Source organism: Amphiura filiformis, chromosome 8 (assembly GCF_039555335.1).
Source record: "Amphiura filiformis chromosome 8, Afil_fr2py, whole genome shotgun sequence".
Lineage (NCBI taxonomy): Eukaryota > Metazoa > Echinodermata > Ophiuroidea > Amphilepidida > Amphiuridae > Amphiura > Amphiura filiformis.
In genome coordinates, this window is record NC_092635.1 from 13,288,376 (window position 1) to 13,301,831 (window position 13,456).

General features: G+C 35.4%; 1 protein-coding gene across 1 annotated transcript; it reads left to right on the forward strand.

Moving 5' to 3' along the window:
• The first annotated feature begins 36 nt into the window (after positions 1-36).
• Positions 37-10,219, forward strand: LOC140158643 (protein C1orf43 homolog). Its single transcript, XM_072181809.1, has 6 exons — positions 37-264; positions 5,372-5,594; positions 6,372-6,425; positions 6,798-6,967; positions 7,649-7,707; positions 8,557-10,219. The coding sequence occupies exons 1-6, from the start codon at positions 187-189 to the stop codon at positions 8,900-8,902; spliced, it is 930 nt and encodes a 309-aa protein (XP_072037910.1). The 5' UTR covers positions 37-186; the 3' UTR covers positions 8,903-10,219.
• The last annotated feature ends 3,237 nt before the right edge of the window (positions 10,220-13,456 follow it).

Here is a 13,456-nt window from a genome sequence, read left to right on the forward strand (position 1 = left end):
AGCGGAAAGTCCTGAACGAGACTGCAATGGCGACGCCCATACTAGAAATAATCCGAGAAATTAGTGTCGTACTTTGGGCACGAAAAATTCATCTTTATGAATCGAACTTTGATTCAAACTGTTTATAAAATGAAGCCGTAGTATATCAACCACTCATTTGGTTGATAAATTTACCATCAAACGAATATGGGGATGAAAAATTCGAAAATCAACGATCAGGCAACGATTTTGAGTCTGATTCTTATTGTTGGATTTGGGACAGCAGTAAGTAGCATAGAATACGTTACAAATTTAACAAAATAAAAATCACAGAAAAATGTATTCAAGTGCTGTAGTTTTTATTCACCTGTGTTCACCTGTATTCACCTGTCTTCTCGGGCTCTGATATTTCCGGTTAAAGCCATATATTATAACATTTTCGTACAAAATAGATTAGCATTTCTTTGCCATAAAATGTTAGTTTTTACTGTCAGATATATCCCCTTTTATTTTTGAGCCGAACAACTCTGGCAGAGCAAAGAAAATTGGAATTTACTACCAGCGCATGTCGCCAATACGTACCACTCATTCGGTCATGTTATGGTACGGCCCTTTGTTGTGTAGATCTCGGTGGCACGCCGTGTACGTACTGTGTGTTATGAACATCGTGTATGCGTTCGAATAATAATTCCATCGTAATAATAAAATGCTGATTCAGGCGTTTTATTTAAAATCTCGGATTTTGACAAAACTACAGCACCTAGAGTCTTGATTTTTTCAGGGTATATTGGTTTTAAAATAAAGTACAATATAATCTTGTAAAAAAATGAATATTAAAAAATCAGTGAGGGCGTCCTCCTCAGCAAATGTTATGGTTTTAAATTACAAAGTTGGCGATCCTGACTTATAGACCACCCAAGCTATATAAGGTACAAATTGCAGATTTAGCATATTAAACTTTCGCAACAAGGTTAAACATGTTTTTAACTGTGCAAACATACCTTTTATTCCATCGAACAAGCTTTATTTTGTTCCAAAATTCATGTTTTTATTGCTATTTTTGACGTAAAAAGAGCTGGTAACAAAACCGGTGATGCCAGCTCAGAAGGTTTCGCTTAGCACAAGCCCTTGATGTACGCTTGTATCGACAGTAATTTACGCTAGCGTATCATGCATTTTCAAGTGTGTTTGACATCGCTTTTACTGCGTGATTTAATTCTGCATTTATTCAAGATGGCAATTTCTCAAACAACGTGATGTATTTTACCCCATAATTTCCCTCATTACTCAAAGCCCTGCCCTCTTTCACAATATTTTAGCTTCTTGGATATCATCGCAAACATAGATTAGTAATATTAGGTAGGTCACTGTATTTTTAAAGATTTTTACGATGAAAAAATTGATGTTTTAAGCTTCTTTTTTAAAGCTTCTTTAAAAAAATTGGTTTTAGCTTGTTGGATATTTTTGCTTAATAGTTTAAAGCTTGACTCCTTAGATGAAACTTTTAGTTTAAGGCCAGAGTAATGGAAGACACATTCGTTCACGCCCGAATTTGAGATTTCTTGATATTTATCAACACTAAGATGTATTCTTTCACTTGAAACTGATTAAATACAACTTGCTAATATTTACTCGTATTTTTGCTTGATTTATTTCACTCTTTTCAACTCTAAAAGTCACATGGCTCAAGACAGCTTAGTAAATTGGCGGGAAATAATGAGTCAGAAATGCTTGAATGCGAAATATTTTGATTACGCTGCGATTCGCTTAGCGTGACGCTGGCGCTAACTCTGCGCCAGTATGTCCAACGCAGTCTAGGCGCATTCGGTTTGTTGTTCACGCCAGCAAATGTGGTGTAAACAAAACAAAATTTTGCAGTCAAAATGCCACTTAGATTTTTTAATTATTTTGAATTTTGGTGCACTGAAAGCAGACATTATAGATTTATTGGTGCAAAAAGATGCATATTTAGACCATGCACCAGATACAGCTTTTGCAAGCGTGAAAGTCTTACCGCTTTTAAATATAAGGACGTTTTGTGCATAATTTTGAAATTTTTTTACTAAAACGTCGATTTCTCAGAGTTCACTTTTGACAATATTGCACGATTTTTGTGACAAGATAACTCGAAAAAAATATGCAAGCAAAAGGTAAACTTTTTGCACTATCGTTTAGAGTACATCAAAGCCTAGGGAAGGTTTTCTCATTTTTTCAAAATATTTGTTTTAAACAAAAATATACACCATTCTGTGCAATTTTTAGCTTAATAGAGTGACAAAATTGCTTTTTTCACATGTTTATTTCAATATTTCGAAAAAAGAGACGAAAAAAAAAAAAATAAAAAACCTTCCCTAAATTCATGTCTCTTCTTTATGAAAAGCTAACTGAATTTTTTTTACTCCAAACGGATTTTTTCTAAGTTGTCACAAAAAATTTGGGGTAAAAAAGTGAATTTTTGTGATTTTTTCAAAAACTCGAGATTTTTGAACAAATCTGACGTCACCATGGGATTCCTTGCCTCATTTCCTTTCCAAAAATGTATAGTTTTATATACTTTTGACATATAATTCAGAAATAATGATGCTCGAAAAGGTCCATTTTCTCTCCCATTACACTGGCCTTAAGCTTGTTAGAATATATTAAACCTTGATGAAATAGTAATATTTGAGCCCTATATAGCACGGGTGGTCTAAAAGTCAGGATCGCCACAAAGTTATTACATTATTTATATAATTTGAATATTGTGAATGTTAACAAGGGCCTGCGAGCCTGCCTCCGAAGTGTAGTATGTGTGTTTGACGCATTCTGCCACCATATATGCATTGTGTGCATTGTGAGGTTGCACCTTGTCAACAATGCAGAAGTAATCAAGTTAGCCTGAGGTACTCATATACCTCCGTCACCTTTCCAGGGTACACATAAATACCACTTCCTACCATTCCTCATGCAGGGTTGTAGCTAGTTAAAAGTGTCTTCATATGTAATTAATTGAGCAATCATTTTAGTAACATTGTTTAAACCGGGGGCGTTTAACATGGTATTAAACTTTATAAATCCAGGAACAAATGATTTGCATGGAAAAGAATGACCAATTGCGCAGAAAGAAATAGCAAATTGCGTGGAAATATGTGGAAACAAACAGCCAATTGCATGGAGATTGAGCAGAACTTTTATACAGAAAACACGCATGTACCGTATTCATTCCAATAAGCGCCCAGGGTGCTTAACAGGCACTTAACAAAGTCATTTTGGTTGCGCGCTTATTTTTTACCTTGTTTACCTAATTTATTAGAGACAAATTTATGTGTATGTTATAATAGGGTCCTGAGACGTTCTAGTAGCTTTTCTGAAGCAGAAAATATATTGCAAGTTTACGCAGGACTAGTAGTCCTGCAGCTATTTCACTGTATCGACATCTATCTGTCACTTCAACATTAATGGTACCCTTTAGCAAATTGAAATACCTTGGGTGGGCGCTTATTGGGGCATGGGCGCTTATTGGAACGAATACGGTAATTGTAAAACACAGGAAGAGAAAAAAAAATGTCAAAATATAAAATTAGTATACCGTACCGTGTCATGTAGGATATATTTTTATTTATTTATTTATTTAATGACATCTTTAACGAGGGTAAACCCTGATCAGTGCAAGCACTGCTTTCCACAGGGGCGCTCGATACAATAAAACATAAACAAATGATTTACAAGGAAATAAATGTAAAATACACTTAGAAAGTCATTGCACCAATAATACAAGATATAAAACAAATAAATATTATAAAATTACAAACTACATAATATATACAGAGTAATACCATAAAATATTTAAAAGATTAAAACACATGAGACTATAAACAGGATAGACTAGTTAGGTTTGTAAAATGTGCTCCTTGAGCGACTTTTTAAAGTTAATAATATTGCTTATTTGTTTTATATTGTCAGGGAGGTTATTCCATGCTGTTGTTCCAGAGTACCTGAAGGAACGTTTACCAGTTTCAGTATGAACAGAAGAATGAAAAACATTTTTATTTGCAACAAATCTAGTGTTGTATGAGTGAATGTTTATTTGTGAGTGAATGTTGTCCCTCAGGTACTCAGGAGCCACATTATTAATACACTTATACATGAGAATAATTCTAAAATAATCAGCCTGCTGATTTACCTTCATCCAATTGAGTTGTTTGTACAAATCCTTCACATGTAAATCCCTAACTTTACACCCAAGAGTCAGTCTGGCTGCTCTGTTCTGTAAGACTTGAATCTGATTAATATATTTACTTATGTGCAGTTGACCAAATTGTACAACAGTAGTCGATGTGAGGCAAGATGATAGCATTACATAAAATATTACGAGTGTATTGATCAATATACCAACTTAACCTTTTTAAAACACCAAGTTTTTGTGATATTTTGCCAGCCATTTTTTCAATATGCTTATCCCATTTAAGTTGCGGGTCAAACCACATACCAAGATATATTTAAATTCATTCACATTCTCAAGAGTTTCATTATTGATTTTTATTTCCAAGTCACCCATTTTTCTAGTTCTTTGGTGTGTTCCAAAAGTCATAACCTTTGTTTTAGAGGCATTAAGTGTTAATTTGTTGGTGTTCATCCATTTAGAAATATGGTCTAGATCTTGGTTTAAACCATGCTCAATTTCAGACTTATTGTTTGAACTAAACAAAACTGCAGTGTCGTCAGCATATAAGACAACCTTACTTTTGTTGATTGCGTTGGGAAGATCATTTATGAAATAAATAAAAAGAAGGGGCCCCAATATTGAGCCTTGAGGCACACCGACTGTTACTGGTTGCGGATCAGATTGCACACCATCAATTAGAGTTGTTTGCTCACGACCTTTCAAATAATTTGAAAACCATCCCAACTCAGTGTCTTTGATTCCATACCAGGAGAGTTTGCGAAGGAGAACAGTATGAGACACACCGTGTCGAATGCTTTTTTTAAATCTAAAAATACAGCCCCAGTAACTTCACCTTTATCCATGTTGTTAAAAATATAGTCAGTAACATCAGTTATTGCAGTAAGTGTAGAATGTTTGGGTCTGAAGCCAGATTGCGCAGTTGTTAAGAGCCCATTATGTTGAAGATATTCGTACACTTGGGTGTGGACAGCACGCTCAAGAATTTTAGAGATGACAGGAAGGACCGAAATAGGTCTGTAATTTTAGCATCATGATATCACTTGATCACACAATTTGTAGCAATTTCTGACAATTTTAGGCATTTTGGTGGCCATTTTGAAAAGCGCCCTCTATCTGGAGTTTCCTACCATTTGACCATTTCATATTTTTTACATATGGTACAAGAAAACACTTTCAAATGATTCCCATGATTTGACAGTATTTGTTGTGAAATTTGTTTATTTACAGTTTCTGTGTTTAGTAGTTATATTTGCCAAACGTCAGATCATGAGATATGCATTAAGATCCCGACGAAGTCCACATACAGCACTAGGTCACAATGCTCCAAGGGATTTACAGAATGAGATAGAACGCAGGCTTCAGACAATCACAGAAATCAAACTGGAACCAAAGCTTCTAGCTGATGATGACTACAGGCTGCAATTCTTAACCGGTGAAAACTGTACTGGAGGTAATGGACGTGTTTTGATATATTAAATCATTTGGTGTCTTCTTTACCTTATAGACCTTTTTCTCAGACGTCACCAATCAATCGATATTGGGTCCAGCATTCGAGTCATCAGCACCCAAACGCAAATACCGTGAAGTGATTTAAAGTTCAGATTTTTGATCTCAAAACGAATTATTTAATTACAAAATTAATTTCCTGTGTGTAACAAGGCCAGATTTTGTAATTAAAAATATGTCCTTTCATTTGCTCTTCGGTTTAGATATTAAATAGTCCTTCACAGTCTTAATTCTCCATCTTTATATTATAATATGTGCAGCGCCCTCGTGAGGCTCGCGTCGCGTCATCCTTGCAATATTAAGAAATTAAAGGCATGTGTTTTCATTGCTCACTAGTGAATTTAACTGAAATGTGGCATGTATCAAATTCAAAACTTTTTCATTTCAAGGACTTGATGAGACAAAAAATATGTTGAATGATTCGTTGTATGTTTACTGTTTATGAGCTTTCTGTGTACTTGTTGACATTTCAGTGACTATAAATGAGATTTTGCCATTTTTGCCGGTTTAAACCAGGCAAAAACAAGGTTTTGCCAGTTATTGCCACTTTGTCTGCAGAAACAGGTTTTTGCTGGCAAAAACCGAACCCTGGATTTAGGTAGAGAGAAATGTGGACGAATTACATACGCACTGAACAAGCAAACAATATTTGATTTACAATAGTTCCCCATTTTTGTCTTCTTCTCTTACAAGTTATTTACATTTTTTGATTATTTTCCAGAAAAATGCACATACTTATACAGAATGAAAGCTGTAGATGCCTTGTCACAGTTAGGTGAGTATATATTTATTTTAACAAGTGATTTAGTTTCTACTAAACACATTTAATTATATTGTAGCAGTTCGAAAAGGCAGAGTTATCAGATACCATGTGATCAAATGATCTGATACCAAGTTATTATTTACATTACACCCTAGCCTGCCTGCTCAGAGTTGAAAAGTAACACATCATAGAGAAAAACAAATTGAATTAAACAAACAAACAAATATTTGAAGTCTATTAACAAAGCTAGAGATTTACAGAATGATATTACTGATAAAATTATTCCCATTAAATGTGAACTTGTAGGGTGTATGCTTAATGGAAACTACAATGATTGTGTACACTGTACAGATTATCATGTAAAATACTTTTCTCTATTTGTAGATGAAGTGTTGAAGACAGTAGATCCGCGCCTCAATCGGCCCAGTAAATGTAATCTCAAGGAGTACTTGCTGGGCTTAAGAGAGCCACCGTTAGCACCATTAAAGGGCACCAGTGCATCACTTTGTAAAGCATTTGCCGATTCATGTGACCATGCTCAGTACGGATACAGGGTAAGCTTTTGTTCATTAACATTGTTGTGTGCACAGTTAATTAGCAACTATATGTTGCAAATGTCATCAAGAATTTTTACATATCCTGGAAGCCAAACTGGGTACAAAAAGATGTACAAATCTAAATTAAGTGGGTTAGATTTCCCAGACAAGTCCTCCCCTTCCCCCCCCCCCCAACTTGATGTAATATGTATTTATATTTAATACAGAATAAATGTTTTCAAAGACTGTGCCACAGAGTGCTTTGTACTTCTTGTATAGAACTAGCATGACCTAGCAGTGGAATTCCCAAGCTCAAACCTTGTCAGACATGAAAGATCATTTCTACAATCTACAGCCCAATTATGGAATTCTCTTCCTGCCCAAATTCCAGCCATTAGATCAAGGGCCAGCTTCAGCAGGGAGGTTAATCGCTTTCCGAGTGCTTCCTTGTCAGCAGCTTCTAAATGATTTTTTTGTCTCTGCTGTTAATGTAGTAAAAAAAAGCTGAGCATTGTATGTTGTCCAAAGAAAGCATTGTTCAGAAGCAACACATTTTGTTAACAATCATATATTGAAACAAAATAGTCAATTGTGCAGACCCTATCTCTTAAATAGCCTTTTGAGGATACCTACTTTTAATTTTTATAGCATGAATCATAAAGTTAATTAGTATATTTTTTGTTTTCTTCCCTGTTTCAGCCATTTGGAGAGCCAGAGTATAATAACTATATGGCATTACTCTATGAACTTATGTCAAGGTAATTGCAAATCTTGTTACAAAATAAAGAGGGCACTGAACAACAAACATCAATATAATTATGTGCAAATGGTATAATGACACACAAGTATAAAGACTAGGGCATACTTGTTGTGAACTAGGCAGGGGCATGTGTGCAGCCCCATGGCTAAAAAATTTTAATTTTCAACCTTTGGAGTTTTACCCTATTTCTTGAAGTATCAAATATAATCACATAATAGGGCACTGTATATTTCACTGCCTGTAATAAGCTAATAAGCCACTGTAAAACCCAAACAAAGTTAGGTGAGAAAAAAAGGCTCAAGTTGGAGGAAAAGAATGAGGAAATGACCCAAATAGGAATTGTCAGTCACAGAATAGATGTAGGTGTGCCATTGCTAAGCCCGAGGAAGTCATTTTGTTTTCTGCCACTTGGATGAGAAGATGCTAGATGATGGGTATTGAACTGAAGGCCTATATATAATAACATCACTGCTCTTCTCCATCTGACTCATTAGCTCAGTTGGTAGAGCATCGGTCCAGTGATCCGAAGGTACAAGGTTCAAATCCTGGATGGTCAGTGAATTTTTTCACTGGCTGTCATTTATGTATGTAGAGACTTGTCTGTGTTAAAAAAAACTTTTCTCATAACCACGAGATTGGATGGGGAGGTTATCATCTTGTTCCACATCCATTTAAGATGCAAGAGAAAATCAGTCACACTAGAAACCATGGCACTAGATATCTTCACTATCCTTTGTTTGTAAAACTGATCATTCATTTACATATCTACTGGGAATTGTATTGTCTTAGATACATCCAATTTCCATAACATTGTAATGAAATACTCTTTTTTTCCTTTTGTTCCCAGTATTCGACACAAAGGTCACAAAAGTAAGCGTATGAGTCAGCATTCAATCCTTCAAGCAAGTCACCAAGCAAAAAGACACAGTACCACAAGTCATTCCAGTGAGAATATACACGGCAGACCGTCCATTAGTCATGTCCCAAGGAAAGGTCAGCCACCACTTGGAAGGCCGGATGAATTGGTGGGGCTGATTGAGAGAACTCATGGGTCCAGAGGCTCAGATTTGAGTCTTGAAGGCATCAAAAGGAGGCAGATGGCCTCCTCTGGCACGGGAAGAAGTGATGAGGTACAGCCTCTTGTGATAGCAAAACATGCAAGGACTAGTTCCACATCGGAAAGTGCTGTCTGATGAAAGTATATCAGGGATTGCATTTTAAAAGTTATGTGGCTATATTTATAAAACACGATACCTTATAACAGGGGTCCGCAAATAGCAAATAATAATCAAATAAACCTTTTGATCAAACTTCATCCATTGGGAATATCTCCAATATTCTACATTTTAACATTAAACAATGCGATTCCCATGTTATCCTTGTAAAGACAGGCTAAAATAGTACAAAATGTTGCACCAAATGACATCATTTGCACCTCAAATTTCAAAAAATCGATAGCTTCACAGGGGGGACACCGTCCTCTGACTCTCCCCGGCAGTGAGTGGCACTTTACAGTTTTCTTTTATTCCATGTGGCGCTTCAACAAATCTATTTGAGAAAGCCTGCCTTATAAGCTGAAAATAAAATAATTCCCTTAATATGAATGTTCTCTTCATTGGATATTTTAAAGAACTCACAACTCCTTTAAATTTAGCCTTTAATTAATGCAAACTATGGTATTTTGTGGTCACCTCACCTATAGAGAAAACATTAAATGTGTTATATTAGTGAACAAATTTGGTGCACAGGTCTTATTAAGTCAAATAACTAATTTTAGAGTCAGAGTTGTGCTAAAGAAACTTCGCCTAGATGTTACACTCAGCAAATGGAACCTCTTGTTTGTCTTTTATGAATATAGCCACAGTCATGCTACAAATCAGTCACTATTAAAAACATGATGGGGTGCTGTCAGGAGTGTTTCAAATCATACTTCTACCCTGATGATCATTATTTCATTTCCATTGTGTGTATTACAAAGTGTCTACATCAAAATGCAATCTCTGGTATTGATTTACCTAGTTTTATTGGAAGGTAATTGATATCGCACACACATGACATACACCAGGCACAAAAAGAAACTCGTCAGTTATATTCATCCTTGCTGTTCAATAACTTGATAATTTTGGATTATTCTGAAACATACATTTTGTTAATTGGACTTTTCTTTCTCATTTGACACCCTGTTCGTGAACCTTGAGCAAGAATTGACCAAGATATGCGCCTCCCAACTCTCAAACCCCAAAATGAAAAGTTGCAATTTTAGCGATTCAATTGTGCCTGTTACATTGTGTGCTTTATTGATTGGCCCGTGGTGCTTGTGTGCAATACAACGATGCGTTCCCATTGAAAATCGTTGAAAATGCAACTTTTGATTTTGGGGTTTGAGGCTTTGGAGGCGAATATCTTGGTCAATTCTTGTTTGTTTTTCACGAACAGGGTGTCAAATGAGAAAGCAAAGTCCAATTAACAAAATGTATATTTCAGAATAATCCAAAATTATCAAGTTATTGAACAGCAAGGATGAATACAACTGACGGGTTTCTTTTTGTGCCTGGTGTATGTTGAACGTATGTAATGTGCTTTCTCAGTTGATCATCCAGAAGATGTAATTTGCTCACTATTGAACTGGATTCAATTGTGATGATATTTTATACTGTGTTCATGACATCGCATGCTACAAGGTGGTGCTTAGCGGTTATTTTATGGTGATTGAGACCAACGATTTTAATAGATATGCCTCTAATTGTGATGTGCAAATATTAGCCTATCACAAAAATGTCACTTGTTATCGAGAATTTAAATAATCTTTTTAATTGCATCATTTACACATGGTTTCTATATGTAGGGGTGAAACAAAATTGAATACCAAATTCAGAATGCCTAAATCTTTGAAACTGAAACATGCCATATGCACCTCATAGAGGCCCTGCATCATTTTATCGATTGGCTCCAAACAAAGGATTTGAACCGGTGTAATTCACCATAGTTATGGCGGAGTGCAGTCCATTCAATCAAATGTTGTCATCATTCAACCTATTTGATCGTAGTGCAGGGTTATGTGTGTGAGACGAACTGTCACGGTAGATTGCAATCATGCTTTTGTTGAATGCATTTGAGTAGTCCGCCATATTTACGGGATGATACGTCACATGCAAGGCCTCTATTGTTTAAGAGCCACATTTCAGTCTAAAAGAGCAGCCAGAGGTATACCTTACTGTTCCACATCTAAATTAAGCAATGACTTTATGAAGACTGGGCAAACTTGTATATATAATGAATTGAGAGAGCAAAAAAAAAACAGGACTTGGTGGATTGAACTGCTAAGACATAGTGAGAGCTGAAAGGATAGGCAATTAAGCTTTCCCTTGTACCAACTGTGAAATCAGGTAGTGTAGTGGTGTAAGATCTCCACTGATAATCAAGTGTTGAGGGTTCAATTCCAGTCCTATTTTTTCTCTCTCTCTCTCAAATTTGCCTGACCATCATGAAGTCATTTAAATCATAATTTCTTGGCTTTGCATTAATTATTTCCGATCCTTGTATTTAGGGCTCATATTGAAATTCCCTTACACAGGAAGGTGTGCGCCATCCTGCAGCTTTCCTGTGCTAGCCTTCTTTGTTAAAATCCTGGGCAGGGTGTATCACTGATGCATTATAATCCATCCGTTTTATGACCGAGCTTTCCTGAGGCGCGCGCTTAGCGAGGGGAATCCTGCCTTCTTTCTGTGTGAAAACGTGGTAGGGTTTTTCAATATGAGCCCTTAATGAATGTGTCTTGCATTATCTTACACTCTGCAATACAGCATTTTATCAGCCCAAAGTAAAAAAACAAACCTGCTTCATCTTGACATTTACAAAAGTACCAAATTTTGCAACACATGGCAACTTTGTCCAAGGTGCCGCAGGCCAGACGAAAGTAGCCCAATTATGCAGGTATGGTGTTTTATGGTAACACTGACCAAATAAGGATTCAACTTATCAACATTATGTATTGTATAAGTGGAAATTTCATGGTGTATTTATTTTCATGCTTTCCAGGTAGCTACTGCAAAAACAACAATGCACTATAATATATTTCTTTTGTGAGGAAGTGGAAGCTTATGAATTTAAAAACAACTAAAACAGTTAAATATTGATAAAAATTCATCACACACAAATTTCCACTTTCACAGATCAGAGTAGATCAATGTCAACACTAAACTGAACTTGTCAAATTGTTTTTGAAGATGTATATATTTTTATAAATTTTTCAGGCACTTTGTGATCATTGGAAATTTAATACTGATTCTTGCCATCCATTGTAAATGCAACATTATATATTGGAAATTTCAATTGAATGAACACCGCCTGACATAGTGTGACGATTTTTTGCATGTACTCTGCGATGTACACCAGCGTGTGCGACTGTGCGTGTGTAAGTCATGGTTGCCTTCACTACCGTGTTAGTAATGCAGCCAACGCACTCGTGATTAGAATTGTATCCAAGGTCGTGTTGTAGTTTGAAATATGCGATATATGATCCCGGTTGGATCGAGTAGTTGTTGAAAGCTGTGTTCATTGAATCAAAATTTACACTATAGTTTGACCTTTCTACAACATATCCCTCCTGATTTATGAGCAGAAAGTAAAAAGTTACAGTGGTCAAAACAGAAATGCAATGATTTTGTTGAAAATGGTCTCAAAGTCTTTATGCTGTGATGACAATTAAAAAAGTGCCAACATTCTCTGAGAACTAATGTTTCGATTGAAAAGAAATATATTTACCTCCAAATGACTTTTTGATACTCTGATACCAATTCACTGTGAATGACTTTGTATATACTATAGCATTTGTATATAATACCTAGAATATTTATAAGCCATATAGGTTGAACTGTATATAATCATATCTTGTTAATTATTTATACCCTATCATGTGCAATGCAGTTATTAATTTGTATATAGTGTACAACATTTGATTGAATGAAATATCAATTTTGGTGGTTGTATTTTGATACTATTATAATTTATAATGGATACAAAAATTGATTGTTTTATTTCAAGATTCGTCCCAGCTGGTTTTTTGAATTATGTTGTTTCTACAATTGTTTATGGGCATATTTTTTTATATCTCCAATACTTGCTTTGTAGAGCTGTACTATATCATAATTAATGAAGGGTCCACAAGTTCCAAGTTTTCCTATAAAACCTTTAAAAATAAATTGAAAAGTTTTTATGCTATTAAAAAATTATAGAAGGTATTAGTAGCCTGTTTTGTTTTACACACCAGGTTCAATTTACAGTGTCTCACAGCACTGTGTTTGGACACAATGGCTCATTTGGTAAGAAAAGATGCAGTTTTGAAAGTTGCACTTTGGTCCATTTCAACTCTTATGCAGTAGATCTGACCAACTGTAGATTACATTCTGCATGTTTGAAATTTTGAATGGACCAAAGTGCAACTTCAAAACTGCATCTTCTTTTATTAGTAATATCATAAAAAAACCTTTTTCAATAATTTTAAATCATCTCGGGAGGGAACTTGGAACATGTGAACCCTTTTAGAAACTGGCTATTTATTAATCAGACTACAGCATCTATAGGCCTCAGATTTTGAAACTTTTTGAAAATTTACACAAACAGTCACATGATACCAAAGTTACCAGTGACACTGTGTGAGTCATCCTAGGGGGGCACCAACCATAATTGTGGGTTACTGATTGGGGGGCACAAACCATTTTCAGCAATTTTTCTGTGGGAAAATCTTA